Here is a 15,888-nt window from a genome sequence, read left to right as displayed (position 1 = left end):
GAAACCCCGCTTGTACTTCTGGTAGTTCTCAGTTCGCATACTGCTGAAGCCTAGCTTGTAGGATTTTGAGCATCACCTTGCTGGCATGTGAAATGAGTGCAATTGTACGGTAGTTTGAACACTCTTTGGCATTGCCCTTCTTTGGAATTGGGATGTAAACTGACCTTTTCCAGTCTTGTGGCCACTGTGGAGTGTTCCAAATTTGTTGGCATATTGAGTGCAGCACTTTAACAGCATCATCTTCTAAGATTTTAAATAGCTCAGCTGGAATACTGTCATAACCGCTAGCTTTGTTGTTAATAATGCTTCCTAAGGCCCACTTGACTTCACTCTTGAGGATGTCTGGCTCAAGTTCAGTGGCCACACTATCATGGCTATCAGGGACATTCAGATCTTTCCTGTATAGTTCTTCTGTGTATTCTTTCCACCTCTTCTTAATCTCATCTGCTTTTGTTAGGTCCCTGCCTTCTTTGTCCTTTATCATGCCCGTCTTTGCACAAGATGTTCCCTTGAGATCTCCGATTTTCTTGAAGAGATCTCTAGTCTTCCCCATTCTGTTGTTTTCCTCCATTTCTTTGCATTGTTCATTTAAGAAGGCCTTCTTGTCTCTCCTTGCTATTCTCTGGAACTCTGCATTCAGTTAGATATATCTTCCCCTTTCTCCTTTGCTTTTCGCTTCCCTTCTTTTCTCAGCTACTTGTAAAGCCTCATCAGACAGCCACTTGGCTTTCTTGCATTTCTTTTTCTTTGGGATGAATTTAGTTGCTGCCTCCTGAACAATGTTACGGACCTCCGTCCATAGTTCCTCAGGCACTCTGTCTATCAGGTCTAATCCCTCAAATCTATTCCTCACCTCCACTATATATTCATAAGGGATATGATTTAGGTCATACCTGAATGGTTTAGTGGTTTTCCCTTCATTCTTCAATTTAAGCTGAAATTTTGCAACAAGAAGCTCATGATCTGAGCCACAGTCAGCTCCAGGTCTTGTTTTTACTGACTGTATAGAGCTTCTCCATCTTTGGCTGCAAAGGACATAATCATTCTGATTTCGATAATTGGCCATCTGGTGATGTCCATGTGTAGAGTCGCCTCTTGTGCTGTTGGAAAAGAGTGTTTGCTATGATCAGCGTTTTCTCTTGGCAAAACTCTATTAGCCTTTGTCCTGTTTCATTTTGTACACCAAGGCCATGCTTGCCTGTTATCCCTGTGATTTCTTGACTTCCTACTTTAGCATTCCAATCTCCTATGATGAAGAGGACATCTTTTTTTGGTGTTAGTTCTAGAAGGTGCTGTAGGTCTTCACAGAACCGATCAACCTCAGCTTCTTTAGCATCAGTGGTTGGGGCATAGACTTGAATTATTGTGATGTTGAATGGTTTGCCTTGGATTCGTACTGAGATCATTCTATCAGTTTTAAGATTGTACCCCAGTACTGCTTTTCCCACCCTTTTGTCGACTATGAGTGCTACTCCATTTCTTCTAAGGGATTCTTGCCCACAATAGTAGATATGATGGTCACCTGAAGTAAATTCGCCCATGCCTGTCCATTTGAGTTCACTGATTCCCAAGATGTCGATGTTCAATCTTGCCATCTCATGTTTGACCACCTCCAGCTTACCTTGATTCATTGATCTTACATTCCAGGTTCCTAAACAATATTGTTCTTTACAGCATCAGACTTTCTTTTCATCACCAGACACATTCACAGCTGAGTGTCCTTTCAGCTTTGGCCCAGCCGCTTCACTCTTTCTGGCACTACTTGTGAATTCCCTCTGCTCTTCCCCAGTAGTATATTGGACACCTTCCGACCTGAGGGGCTCAACTTCCAGCGTCATATCTTTTATCCTTGTGATACGTTCAATGGGGTTTTCTTGGCAAGAATACTGGAGTGGGTTGCCATTTCCTTCTCCAGGGGACCACATTTTGTCAGAGCTCTCTGCCATGACCTGTCAGTCTTGGGTGGCCCTGCATGGCATAGCTTATGGCTTCACTGAGTTACACAAGCCCCTTCGCCACACCAAGGCAGTGATCCATGAAGGGAATTTGGAAGGTTAGTTTCACTAATACACACATATTCGTGTGTATTTCCCCCCCAATATCTGTCTTTTTGTATTTGTATGCAATTTTTGATTGGACAACTCCAGTGCGAAATTCAGAGAAGTGCAAGTTTTGAGGCGTAACTGTGTTCATATATTATTATTATTATATTTCTTTATATCCCGCCTTGTTCCCAATACTGGGACTCAAGGCGGCCTTGGAACATTAAAACTGCTACAATTAAAACTTATAAATAGAAATATAAATACAACTATATAAAAGTTAAAAATATAATTTAATCATCAATATTAAAATTGTAAAGATATGAAATCATTAAAAGACAACCAGAACAACAAAAATGGTATCCATACGTTGCATTTTCCCTGGTCTAATTATCCCCAAAGGCCTGCTGGAACAAAAATGTTTTTGCATGCCTGAGAAAACATATCAAGGAGGGTGCCACTCTCACCTTCCTGGGAAGGGAGTTCCAGAGCCTTGGAGCAGCCACCGAGAAGGCCCTCTCCTGCGTTTCCAGCAGGCGTGCCTGTGATGATGGGGGGATGGCGAGAAGGGCTTCCCCTGAAGATCTCAGGACACGAGTAGGCTCATAAGGGAGAATATGGTCTTTCAGATAACCTGGACCCGAGCCGTATAGGGCTTTATAGGACATAACCAGCACTTTGAATTGTTCCCGGAAATAGACTGGGAGCCAAGGAAGCTGTTTTAACAGGGGAGTTGTATGCTCCCTGTAGCCAGCCCCAGTCAGCAGTCTGGCCACAGTTCTTTGAACCAGCTGAAGTTTCCAAACACTATCCTGAGGCAGCCCCATGTAGAGTGTGTTACAGTAATCCAAACGGGATGTAACTAAGGCATGTGTCACTGTCGCCAAGTCAGACATCTCAAGGAATGGACGCAGCTGGTGCACTAGCTTTAACTGTGCAAATGCACTCCTGGCCACCACTGAAACCAGGGCATCCTGGCTCAGGGCTGAACCTTAGGGATGTTGGAGAATTTCTCCACGAATCTCCAGGAGGCCGAATGCCAATGCATTCAGCCCCCTGAAATTGGTGGAGAAACGGTCCACCCCCTCCGCCCCCCCCAGAATAGACTTACGTTTGGCGAATGTCCTTGGCGCTGGTGGCTCCCAGCGGTGGTTTGGCGGCAGTTTGGCAGTAGTTTGGCGGCAGTTCGGTGGCGGTTCGGCGGCGGTTCGGCGGTGGCAGCAGCTGGTCTTCCGACTGGCTGCTGTCACCGCCATTTCCCAGTAAAAAACAACAACAACAACAAACGTGATAGGCTACGTAAAGATTTACGTAGCCTTTCACGGCTAGATTTTAAAAAAACACTGTGATAGGCTATGTAAATCCTTACGTAGCCTATCACGGCTGACTTTAGAAAAAAAAAATGCGTAAGCAAATGGCGGTGCCCGTGGGCACCGCCATTTGCGTTCCTTATTTTGGCATGTGTAGTCTACGTAAACATTTACGTAGACTTAGGAATGGACGAAAGTCCCTTACCTCATCCCGCAGCTTGCTTCACGGTGGGGGGGAGGTGCTCCATCCCTCCCCCCAAAATTCTGGCCTGCGGGGAGGCGCCCCGTACCTCCGGCCGAAATTCTGGCCGGGGGAGTCGCCCCATCCCTCTGGCCGCGAATCCTCCTGGCCGGCCGGGACGCAAATGGCGGCGGCCGTAGCTGCTGCAGTTTGCGTCCCTGCAGTCAGCCTTGATAGGCTATGTAAATTGTTATGTAGCCTATCACGGCTGAGTTTGGGGGGGGGGGAAGTGCATACGCAAATAGCGTTGCCCTTATTTTTGCCGTAGTCTACGTAAATGTTTACGTAGACTACACGTGCCCAAATAAGGAATGCAAATGGCGGCGCCCATGGGCGCCGCCATTTGCGTACACGCTCCCCCCACACAAAGTCAGCTGTGATAGGCTACGTAAGGATATACGTAGCCTATCATGGTGTTTTTTTGAAAATCTAGCCATGATAGGCTACGTAAATCTTTACGTAGCCTATCAAGTTTGCTTGTGTTTTTTTTTTCCACTTGGAAATGGCGGTGGCAGCCGGGAGCCGCCAGCGCCAGGGACATTCAGGAAAGGTAAGTCCCATCCAGGGGGGGCGGGGGAGCGAACCGTTTCTCCACCAATTTCGGGGGGCCGAATGCGTTGGCATTCGGCCTCCCAGAGATTCGTGGAGAAATTCTCCAACAACCGTACGTAGTCTACGGCGAAAATAAGTGGAACGCTATTTACGTGCCCTTATTTTCACCGTAGTCTACGTAAATGTTTACGTAGACTACACTTGCCAAAATAAGGAAGACTACATGTAGACTATACGTGCCAAAATATGTGCGGGTTTGTTTGTTTTTTCACTCAGCCGTGATAGGCTATGTAAACATCTACGTAGCCTATCATGGTTTTTTAAAAATATCTAGCCGTGATAGGCTTTGTAAATCTTTACGTAGCCTATCACATTTTTTTTTCACTTGGAAATGGTGGCGGCGGCCGGGAGCCGCCAGCACCATGGACATTCGGGAAAGGTAAGTCCCATTCTGGGGGGGGCAGGGGGGGCGAACCATTTATCCACCAATTTCAGGGGGCCGAATGCCTTGGCATTCAGCCTCACTGAGATCCGTTGCGGAATTCTCTGACATCCCTAGGAAAAGCTGGGTTGGGGCAGAGTGGGGCACAACTACAGCATCCACCACCTTTTGGCAGGGGGGCGGAGTGTGTGATCTGAGCTTTTCTGGAAATATTGGGATGCTAAGTTTGCTAAGTTTTCCATTCTACCCAGGAGAATGGCTTCCCAGCTCTTCAAGGGAGTGGGTGGGCTTCTCCAATCTAGGCAGAGCCCTATGGTATAGGGATGTATGAAAGGTACTTACCTTTCGCGGATTATGTTGATGGTGGGGGGTAGGCGCTCCGTCCCTCCACCCAGAATTCTGGATGGGGGGGAGGCTCTCTGTTCCTCCCCCCCCCCCCAGAATCCTGGCCGGCTGGCTGTGCTCCACAGGGATTCTGCGGAGCCGCCGGCTGGCTCCCCCAGCAGCCGGACATCTGGCCGCTGGCAAGCAGGGATGCAAATGGCGGCGGCCATAGCCGCCGCTGTTTGCGTCCCTGCAGTCAGTCGTGATAGGCTACGTAAATGTTTACGTAGCCTATCACGGCTGACTTAAAACAACAACAACAACATGCATACACAAATGGCGGTGGCCACGTCCGCCGCCATTTGCGTTCCCTATTTTGGCACGTCTTAGTCTACGTCAAGATTTACGTAGACTAAGACGGCAAAAATAAGGGGAACGCAAACAGTGTAGCATCTGCTACACTATTTATGTTCCCCTTATTTTTGCTGTCTTAGTCTATGTAAATCTTGACGTAGACTAAGACGTGCCAAAATAGGGAATGGAAATGGCGGCGGCCATGGCTGCCGCCATTTGCGTACGCGCATTGTTGTTGTTGTTGTTTTAAGTCAGCCGTGATAGGCTATGTAAACATTTACGTAGCCTATCACGTTTTTTTTTTTAAACTTAGCCATGATAGGCTACGTAAATCTTTACGTAGCCTATCACTTTTTTTTTTTTTTTTAACTGGAAATGGCGGCAGCGGCAGCTGGTCGGAAGACTGGCCGCCGCCGCCGAAGCACCGCCGGAGCCACCGCCGGAGCCGCTGCCACCAGGAGATCCACCCCAGGTAAGTCTCATCCCGGGGAGGGCAGGGGGAGGCAGACTGTTCTGCCACCGATTTCAGGGGGCCGAATGCGCTGGCATTCGGCCTCCCCGAGATCCGTGGCAGAATTCTCTGACATCCCTACTATGGTGAGGATTTCCTTGAAAAGCTGTGGGGTTACACATACACACCATTGTACGCTAGTCCTCCATAGAAAAAAAGCTGCCATTTTGCTGGTGAAAAGCCTTGCCTCATATAGCTTTCAAAAAAGGTGATGGCTCCCAACCCATCTTAGAAAGAACAACAAAAAGCTAACAACAGAATTTTAAAACTTCCCAAATATTAGAAATGGTGATACCTGTTCTGGGACAAAATACCTGATGTCTCTTCTTCCCTAAAGAACATAAGAAGATCCATGCTGGATCAGAATAAATATCCATCTAATGCAGCATTCTGCCCACACAGCAAAACCCACAAGTAGGACATGACCTTCCCAGTTGTGTTTAGGGATGGCAGACAATTCTGCCACAGACCCTAGTGAGGCTGGATTCTAGGGATGTCAGAGAATTCCGCCACGGATCTCAGGGAGGCTGAATGCCAGTGCATTCGGCCCCCTGAAATCGGTGGCGGAACGTCCTGCCCCCCCGCCCCCCCCGGGATGAGACTTACCTGGGGCTGATCTTCCAGGCTGCGGCGGCGGCTCCAGCAGCCGTCTTCCGACTGTCTTCAGTAGTCCGCTACGCTATTTGCGTTCCCCTTATTTTCACCGTCTTAGTCTACGTAAATCTTGACGTAGACTAAGACATGCCAAAATAAGGAACGCAAATGGTGGCGGCCATGGCCACCGCCATTTGCGTATGAGCGTTGTTGTTGTTTTTTTAAGTCAGACATGATAGGCTACGTAAACATTTACGTAGCCTATCACGGCTGATTGCAGGGATGCAAACGGCAGCAGCTACCGCCGCCGCCATTTGCATCCCTGCTTGCCAGCGGCTGGCCGGCGGCTCCGCAGAATCTCTGCGGAGTGGAGCCAGCCAGCCAGGATTCCGGGGGGGAGGTGTGGAGTGCCTCCCCCCCAGCAAGGATTCCGGGGGGAGGGACGGAATGCCTCCCCCCCACCATCAACATTATCTGCGGACAGGTAAGTGACTTTCATACATCCCTACCAGATTCTAAAGAATCCCCCCCCCCGGAGTCCATGGTGGAACGGCACCATTCACCTCTGCCTCCCTGAGCACCCATCCAGAGCTGGTTCCTCCTCGCGGTGATCCTGTGGAGCCACTGGCTGGCTCCGGAGCACTAGCGATATGGCCGCCATTGCCATATCGCTGGCTGAGGGGGACTGTCTCCAGATGCAAATGGCATCCAGTATGCCATTTGCAGTCGTAAGTGTCTTAGATTAAGATAAATGCAGCCATAAATGGTTGCATTTAGCTTAAACTTAGACCTTTATGTCCACAAATGGTGTAGTGGATGCCATTTGCATCCCTGTTTTTTCACATGATAGGCTACACAAATATTTGAAATAGTGAAGCTGGGTTCAAGGATAAATAGTGAGGCAGAGGGTTAGAGTGGAGAGAAAGAGCAAGACAAGAAAGGGAGAGAAAGAAGTCTGTCCTGACATATTCCCAGTTTTGAAGGGGGCAGGACATGGAGAGAATTGGGGATCCCTGTAGGTGTCATGGTGTCCTTGGGCACCACACTGGGGGTCCTGAATGACTGTAGTATGGGATAGGTTATGCCAGAACAAATCTGTTTGTCTTTAGGGTGTCACTAGGCTGTTTGTTGTTTGTTATTTCTCTCAGTAAAAACAAACAAAAGAAAACCAGAAGTGTGATTAGGGATGCCTGTTACCAGAAAATCTGGCCCTTTGGGGCTTGCTGGATTTCCATGGTGCGCCTGACTCAGCTTCCTTTTGCAAACTGAGCTGAATGGTTTCCCTGAGTTGCGCGGACTTTTGATGCATTTTTTTTTGTCTTGGCCATAATTAGTGCAAGTAGAGATTTGTGCAAATCATGGCCACATATTGCACAATTTTTTACAAATTCTGGCTGTAAATTGTAAAAATTTACATAATATATGCAAATTATGGCTGTAATTTGCACCATTTATGCAAATTCATGCAATTTACAGCCAAAATTTGTGCAAATGTTGTTTTTTTTATACACACACACACAATTGCAGAAATTCCATCATCTGGCACAAATGTTGTGCACCGTTGGCCCAGCTGGTGGAAGATGTAATGGAGTTTGGAGGCCCCAAGCCTATGACAGCTCGTTGATCTCCACCCCCAAGCCAGATTTCCTCCAACATCCCTAAGTGTGATCTAATGTTCTGGAAATGCAGAATGCAAATAGAGCTTCTAACACAGGAGTTGGCAAATCTCAGGGGTTGTGGTGGAGTGCATTTTCCCCCATGGAACGCTTCATGGCAGCAGCAAAATACCCAGCAAGTTGGCAAAGTGTGTGGGGAGCGCGTGCCTTGTTTGTGAGACACATCATGTTCCTGGGAAGTTTGGGGGAGCACAATTCTGCTTGCAAACAAGATGCATCCTCCCATGCACCACATTTCCTTGCAAAAATACTGTTTTTTTCCACCATCACAGCAAATTCAGTGGTGGTGGGGCAGAGGCCCATATAAACGGCCCATGGGCCATGTGTTACCCAGTTTAACTGTTACAGTTTTCACCAGTTTAACTGTTATGGCCTACCCCCAAGAATCCTAGGAAATACGGTTTAGTGAGGGTGCTGAAATTCTGTTAGAGATCCTGAGCTCCCCTCACAGAACCTCGCATTCCAAGATTCCCAGGGGAAGAGGGAATTACTGTTAAACCAGCTGAAATAATCTGTAGATACAGCAAAGGCATCTACACTCCCACTTTTTTCAACTATTTTAATCAGCCCTATGGGTTTATATTCAAACCTGAATCAGAAGGGCTAAAAAAAACCAGCGCTCCCTGTTACTGCACTATTGAGACCACTTACTGCATCTTATTACCCAAATCAGGATTCATCCCTCGGTTTGGAAACCAACTTCAAATTTCTCCACTGATACATTTTTTGTACAGCCCAGTTCAATGTCTTTTCCACATAAATAAGTCCTGTCGAGTTCACTGGTAAATTATACACAGGACTTTGACATTACTTTACCATTATGGATAATTCAGAATCAAATATTAATACCACAGTGAAACTTAATAATATGCAGAAGTATCTACCGTAGGCAATCTCTTCAGGCTCCATACCTAACTACCTACTACCAATGGCTTATCATCTCTCAAATGACATTTTTGCTTTATGTGCTATGGCTGGGGAAGGCAACTGTTTTGGGACCACATTGCATTTCTTTCTATTCTCACGTTCACTGGGATTCCCTTCTCTGGAATCTCACTTTTCTCACCCCTTCCTCTGAATCCTAAGTTATCTTGCCCCCTTCATGCCCCAAGGGTCCTTCATGGGGGTGGGTTTCCCTGCTGTAAATCATTTTGACTTTAATAGAGGTGGGAAAAGGGTGACTTGTGGGCACAACAATGGGGGATCTTGACAAGCACCAATATGCTTGCAGGGACTGAGTTGCTAACCCCTGCTCTAACAGTTTCAAGCAGGGTTGTGGAACCTCTGAGCTCAGAGGAAACAGTGGGAATGTGGATGTTGGGGGACATGGAAAGAACCTGGAGGAGAAACTGATTTTCCCAGTGCCATCCAAGTGTATTCATGAAGCACACACCAACCACCCCCCTTTTTTTGTATCTGTGCTAAGAGAGGCAATGGGTTATGTGTCTCTCTCATAGGGATGTCAGAGAATTTTTCCACGAATCTCAGGGAGGTCGAATGCCAGTGCATGCGGCCCCCTGAAATTGGTGGAGAAATGGTCTTCCCCCCCGCCCCCCCCCCAGGAAGGGACTTACCTTGTGCGAATGTCCCTGGTGGCGGTGGCGGCTCCAGCGGCGGAGGTGCGGCGGCGGCCGGTCTTTTGACCGGCCGCCGCGGCCTCCATTTCCACGTTAAAAAAAAAAAAAAAATGTGATAAGCTACATAAAGATTTACGTAGCCTATCACGGCTAGATTTTTAAAAAACACCGTGATAGGCTACGTAAATGTTTACGTAGCCTATAACGGCTGAGTGGGAAAAAAAACAAAAAACCGTGCGTACACAAATGGCGGCGCCCATGGGCGCCGCCATTTGCGTTCCTTATTTTGGCACGTGTAGTCTACGTAAACATTTACATAGACTACGGCGAAAATAAGGGGAACGCAAATAGCGTTGCCCTTATTTTCGCCGTAGTCTACGTAAATCTTTACGTAGACTACAGGGACCAAATAAGGAACGCGAATGGCGGCTACCTATGGGGGCCGCCATTTGCGTATGCACTTTTTTTTTTTCTTAAGTCACCTGTGATAGGCTACGTGACGATTAACGTAGCCTATCATGGCTGACTTTGCAGATCTAGCCTTGATAGTCTACGTAAATCGTTACGTAGCCTATCACGGGGCTTTTTTTTTTTACTTTTCTTTTGAAGTTCACAGCCGGGGAGATGGGGCGCTTCTCCCTGGCCTGAATTTCGGCCGGGTGAGGTGGGAAGCCTCCCCCCCAGCCTGAATTTAGGCCGGGCGAGGCGGGAAGCCTCCCCCCCAGCCTGAACTTCAGGGGGAGAAGCGAAGTGCCTCCCCCCCACTGCGAAGCAAGCTGTGAGACCAGGTAAGTGACTTTCGTACATCCCTATCTGGGTGGTTCACAAAAATTAAAACCAAACAGCACACAATAAAACAATTTAAAATGTATACAACATTAAAACCACAATATAACAATACAACCACAATAAAAGCTAGCAGCAGTGCAGGAGTTTAAAATACAGATTTAAAACAGCAAAGCTAAATGTTTAGAAAGCTGAAATGCTAAAATACCTGGGAAAATAAAAAGGTCTTCACCTGGCGCTGACAGGAATATAATGTAGGTGCCAGGCGAACCTCACCAGGGAGTTCATTCCATAGCCGGGGTGCCACAACAGAAAAAGCCCTCTTCCTAGGGATGTACGAAAATCACTTACCTTTCGGGGATTATGCTGATGGTGCGGGGGGAGGCGTTCCATCCCTCCCCCCGGAATCCTCGCTGGGGGGGGAGGCGCTCTGTTCCTCCCCCCCCCGGAATCCTGGCTGGCCGGCTGTGCTCAGGGATTCTGTGGAGCCGCCGGCCGGCTCCACCAGCAGCCGGACATCCGGCCAGTGGCTAGCAGGGACACAAATGGCAGCGGCCGTAGCTGCCACCGTTTGCATCCCTGCATTTAGCCGTGGTAGGCTACGTAAATGTTTACGTAGCCTATCAAGGCTGATTAAAAAAAACACACGCATGTACGCAAATGGCGGCGCCCATGGGCGCCGCCATTTGTGTTCCTTATTTTGGCACGTCTTAGTCTACGTAAACATTTACGTAGACTAAGACGGCGAAAATAAGGGGAACGCAACGCTATTTGCGTTCCCCTTATTTTCGCCGTCTTAGTCTACATAAATGTTTACGTAGACTACGACGTGCCAAAATAAGGAACACAAATGGCGGTGCCCATGGGCGCCGCCATTTGCGTATGCTCATTTTTTTTTTTTTTTAATCAGCCGTGATAGGCTACGTAAACATATCACGGTGTTTTTTTTAAATTTAGCCATGATAGGCTACGTAAATCTTTACGTAGCCTATCACTTTTTTTGTTTTTGTTTTTAAACTTGGAAATGGCGGCAGCAGCGGCCAGTCGGAAGGCCGGCCCCTGCCGCCACCCCGCTGCCAGAGCCGCCACCTAGCCGCCGCCACCAGGAAGATCCGCCCCAGGTAAGTCCCGTCCCGGGGGGGGGCGGGCCGTTCCGCCACCGATTTCGGGGGGCTGAATGCGCTGGCATTCGGCCTCCCCGAGATCCGTGGCGGAACTTTCGTACATCCCTATCTCCTCCTAGTAGCCACCTGCCTCACTTCCTTTGGCAGGGGCTCATGGAGAAGGGATACAGCATATAGAGGTTAAAAGCCATTTACATTAAAAAAAAATATTAATAGACAATATACCCAAGATGGTGAAGAAGGGGGAGACAAGCTCCAGTGCTCAACAATAATTATATGTGTTTATATATGTATTACATACACACACATAAATGTGTGTGTATGTTTGTGTGTGTGTATGTGCGTGTGTGTGTGTGTATGTGCGTGCGTGTGTGTGTGTGTGTGTGTGTATATATATATATATATATATATATATATATATACGTGTGTATATATATTAAAAATACTGTCTTACAGATAACATCCAATTCCTATAGTATAAAATCATGTCTTGCAATCTCTAGCAATCAGCTATAGCCATAAGACAATCTAGGATTTATGAAAACTAATCATATGCTGCCAAACACCTGGAAGAAGAGAAAGGTCTTAACCTGGCACCTAAAAGATAACAATGTTAGCACCAGGTGGGTCTCATTGGGGAGATCATTCCATCATTGGGGGGACACCCATAATCCTGTGGGACTGGTCACAATTGCTTCCACTGGATGCCACTCCAGTATCTGAAGTAAATTGAAGACTTGCATCTGCCCATCTGCAATGACATCGTGTTCTCCACTGAACAAAACTGTCTCTTGCATTTGTTTAGGCATCACTTTTACATATTCTGATCATTCTTGAACTGTGGAAAGCATACTCCACTGCATTTAAAAATTATATCAGCGTAATAGTGTCCACCTCTCCCAAACATTATGGGGCTGGATCCAGGACATAGTTTCCATGGATGGAAGGGCTCCACTCATAGAAGTTGTGTCTACCTGATTGGGGGATACCCCCTTCCAAGTAACATTTTCAGGGGGCTAGAGGGTCTGCTTGTGGGGAGGAAGGGGCAGAGAAACCTTCTGGCAGCAGCCCAGTTACACACAACTAAAACTGGATCCAACCCAGAATCAATGAATCTCTGGTGGAAAAGTAGCTGCCATTATTTTTGGTTAAAAAATACCCTGTTTGTTGACCTGCTCACCATCCTCTTAATTGCCCCCTTGATTTCTGTGTTCCTTAGGCTGTAGATAATGGGGTTGAGCATGGGTGTGATGGAAGTGTACATCAGAGGTAACACTTTATTACTATTTTTTGTGTTAATGGACTTTGGCCTTAGATAAGTTAAGCTACCACTCCCATAGTACAAGGTCACCACAATGAGGTGAGAAGAGCAGGTGGAGAAAGCTTTTCGACGGCCCTCAGATGATGTCAACATTAGGATGTTGGAAATAATCAGAATGTACGACAGAAGGATGAGGAAAAAGGGAGTGAAAATAACGAGGATGGTAGCTGTAAAGAGCTGCATCTCATACCAAGAAGTGTCGGTGCACGAAATCTTAATTAGAGGTGGGATATCACAGAAAAAATAATTGATTTGATTTGATCCACAGAATGGCAAGGTGAACACCCAAGCTGTCTGAAGCAGAGACACCACATTGCCGATGAACCCTGACAGGGCTGTCAAAGAAAGGCAAACTGTCTTGTTCATGATGGTCATATACCTCAGTGGTTTGCATATGGCCACGTAATGGTCATAGGCCATGGCTGCTAGGAGGAAACATTCTGAAGCCCCTAAGAAAAGCAAGAAGAACATTTGTGTGGCACAGCTCACATAAGAAATTCTCTTGTCCTCTGATAGGAAATTCACCAGCATTTTGGGGAGGGTAACTGAAGCATAGCAAATATCCAGAAATGACAAAACCTTGAGGAAGAAATACATTGGTGCATGGAGCGATGGATCTACCATGGTCATGGTGCAAATGAGCATGTTCCCCAGGATTATCATTATGTAAATCACAAGAAACACAATGAACAACAGCACCTGCAGGTCAGGATGACCGGTTAAGCCCAAGAGGACAAATGAAGTTCCTCCTGTAACATTCATTGGCCTTGTTGAAAGAGTTTGTTTCCCCTGAAAGAAAAGAAAAGAATGAACAAGATAACATATACAGAAGTTCTTGATGTTGAAATTCATTTATTTCCTGCAATCCCGAAGCTGTTGGATCCAGACTAAGTTAGTCACATGTAATTTCCATTAAATCAATGGAACAAGTTAGTCATGGCTTGATTTCAAAGGCAGCTAAGTGCAATCAGTGTACTCTGAACCAACCTGAAATCTTTAACTTGCATTTGTGATTGCATTTGTGACCCATCTTAGCACAAAGAGCAAACCCATGAGGATGTCAAATGTGCAGTAAAATATGGATGGGGGAATTTGGAAGGAGGGAAATTAAGAATAAGAACACTCACAGTTTAGGAAATCTCATTTCATTATCAACCAAGGCCAGACCCATCTGAATCCAGGTCTGGCTACAGTGGCTACTAATGGGTTTTGCCATAGGCCAGCTCTTCCAGCCAATCCCTCCCCCCTTTGCATGAAGACAAAAAAGCCTTTTACCCCTGAGAAGAGGGAGACAGTAACTGGCAATGTGGAAGCCTTCCTAAAGACAGGAGATACTTGCGTTAACTGGAAGTGACACTCTTGAGCATGCTCAAGGCTGTGATTCCTGTCAGGCAGCATGGGGCTTGCACTTCCCTCAAACTGAATTAGGAAGCAGAGGGAACTAGCAACCCCATGCTCTCTGGCTATCATTTCCAACAATGAAGGACAAGTTTATAATTTCCTCTGCTTCTTAATTTTGTTTGGGAGGAAAGGAAAACTACAACTCCCATGCTTCCCTGCAGGAAACAATGGTCATTTGCATGCCCAGCAGTATAGCTCCCAGCAGTGTCAGTCTCCTGAGCCCCCTGGCAAGACCCTCTGTTACAGACGATAGCTCTATACAGCACATGGCATCTCCTGGGCCCCCTAAACTAGCATATTGCCTCAGGTGTGGTTTTAGGTGCTATCCTTTCCCTCATGTTGAAGTATGTTTCAACAGCCAGTTTAGTTACAGTCTTGGCCATGCTGGCTGGGGATTATGGGAGTTGCAGTCCAACACATCTGGAGGGCACCAGGTTGAGGATGGCTGAGTTACATGAATTTTATTGTTAAAAAACAACTATAAGTGAATCTGAGATAATTTTAAAGATCTGGAAAGAAGGCATTCTCCAGAGCACACAATGCAAAGCAAAGCATACAGCTCAAAGACTTGAAAAGATTGCAGAAAAACACTGGAGATATGGGCAGGTAAATGTTAACATGACGCTCTTGTGAAGAGTATAGTTGACACATTATATAGTCACAGAAGCCGCCAAAGCTCCCATTAATCAGTGACAAGAAGGTAATATAGGGGTGCACGAAAGTCACTTACCTGGTCTCGCAGCTTTTCGTGGTGGGGGGGAGGCGCTTCGCTGCTATCCCCGCGAAGTTCAGGCCGGGGGGAGGAGGCTTCCCGCCTCACCCGGCCGAAATTCAGGCCGGGGGGGAGGCTTCCTGCCTCGTCCAGCCGAAATTCAGGCCGGGGAGGAGGCGCCTCGCCTCGCCCGGCCGCGAAATTAAAAGTTAAAAAAAAAACACGCCCCCGTGATAGGCTACGTGATGATTAACGTAGTCTATCACGGCTAGATCTGCAAAGTCAGCCGTGATAGGCTACGTAAATCATCACGTAGCCTATCACGGGTGACTTAAAAAAAAAAAGCGCGTACGCAAATGGCGGCCCCCATAGGGAGCTGCCATTCGCGTTCCTTATTTGGTCGCTGTAGTCTACGTAAATCTTTACGTAGACTATGGCGAAAATAAGGGCAATGCAAATAGTGTTGCCCTTATTTTCGCCGTAGTCTACGTAAAGATTTACGTAGACTACAGCGACCAAATAAGGAACTTGAATGGCGGCTCCCTATGGGGGCCGCCATTAGCCGTACGTGCTTTTTTTTTTTAAAGTCACCCGTGATAGGCTACGTGACAATTTACGTAGCTTATCACGGCTGACTTTGCAAATCTAGCCGTGATAGACTACGTTAATCATCACGTAGCCTATCACGGGGGTGTTTTTTTTTTCTTTTATTGGAATGGCGGCGGCGGCGGCAGCCGGTCGAAAGACCGGCTGCCGCTCCCGCCCTGGACGAAGACCCGACGAACCGCCGGCCGGACCCGCTGCCGGGAGGGACATTCGGGAAAGGTAAGTCCCGTCCCGGGGGGGGTGCGGGGGGCGGGGGGGTGGAGAATTTCTCCCAAAACTACTTTGGGGGACCGAACACGTTGGCGCTTGGCCCCC

At 47.3% G+C, this 15,888-nt stretch overlaps 1 protein-coding gene across 1 annotated transcript; it reads right to left on the bottom strand.

Moving 5' to 3' along the window:
* Positions 1-10,570: 10,570 nt before the first annotated feature.
* LOC146341383 (olfactory receptor 10A7-like) lies at positions 10,571-14,638 on the bottom strand. The gene is made up of 3 exons (XM_084807408.1): positions 14,558-14,638; positions 12,714-13,643; positions 10,571-10,600 (listed from the first exon to the last, which is right to left on the bottom strand). The coding sequence occupies exons 1-3, from the start codon at positions 14,636-14,638 to the stop codon at positions 10,571-10,573; spliced, it is 1,041 nt and encodes a 346-aa protein (XP_084663534.1).
* Between the last annotated feature and the right edge of the window lie 1,250 nt (positions 14,639-15,888).

Source organism: Heloderma suspectum, chromosome 6, assembly GCF_057233095.1.
Source record: "Heloderma suspectum isolate Gila_16-S chromosome 6, 16-S_ref, whole genome shotgun sequence".
NCBI classification, from domain to species: Eukaryota; Metazoa; Chordata; class Lepidosauria; order Squamata; family Helodermatidae; genus Heloderma; species Heloderma suspectum.
This window is presented reverse-complemented; position numbering and strand designations above follow the sequence as displayed.

Coding starts and splice junctions, on each gene's coding strand:
- LOC146341383 (XM_084807408.1), bottom strand. CDS start 14,638: ATGGCCAAGACTGTAACTAAACTGGCTGTTGAAACATACTTCAACATG. Junction 13,644..14,557: donor CACCTAAAACCACACCTGAG/GCAATATGCTAG, acceptor CTTTTCTTTCAG/GGGAAACAAACTCTTTCAAC. Junction 10,601..12,713: donor AGGGGGCAATTAAGAGGATG/GTGAGCAGGTCA, acceptor TTAGCATTTCAG/CTTTCTAAACATTTAGCTTT.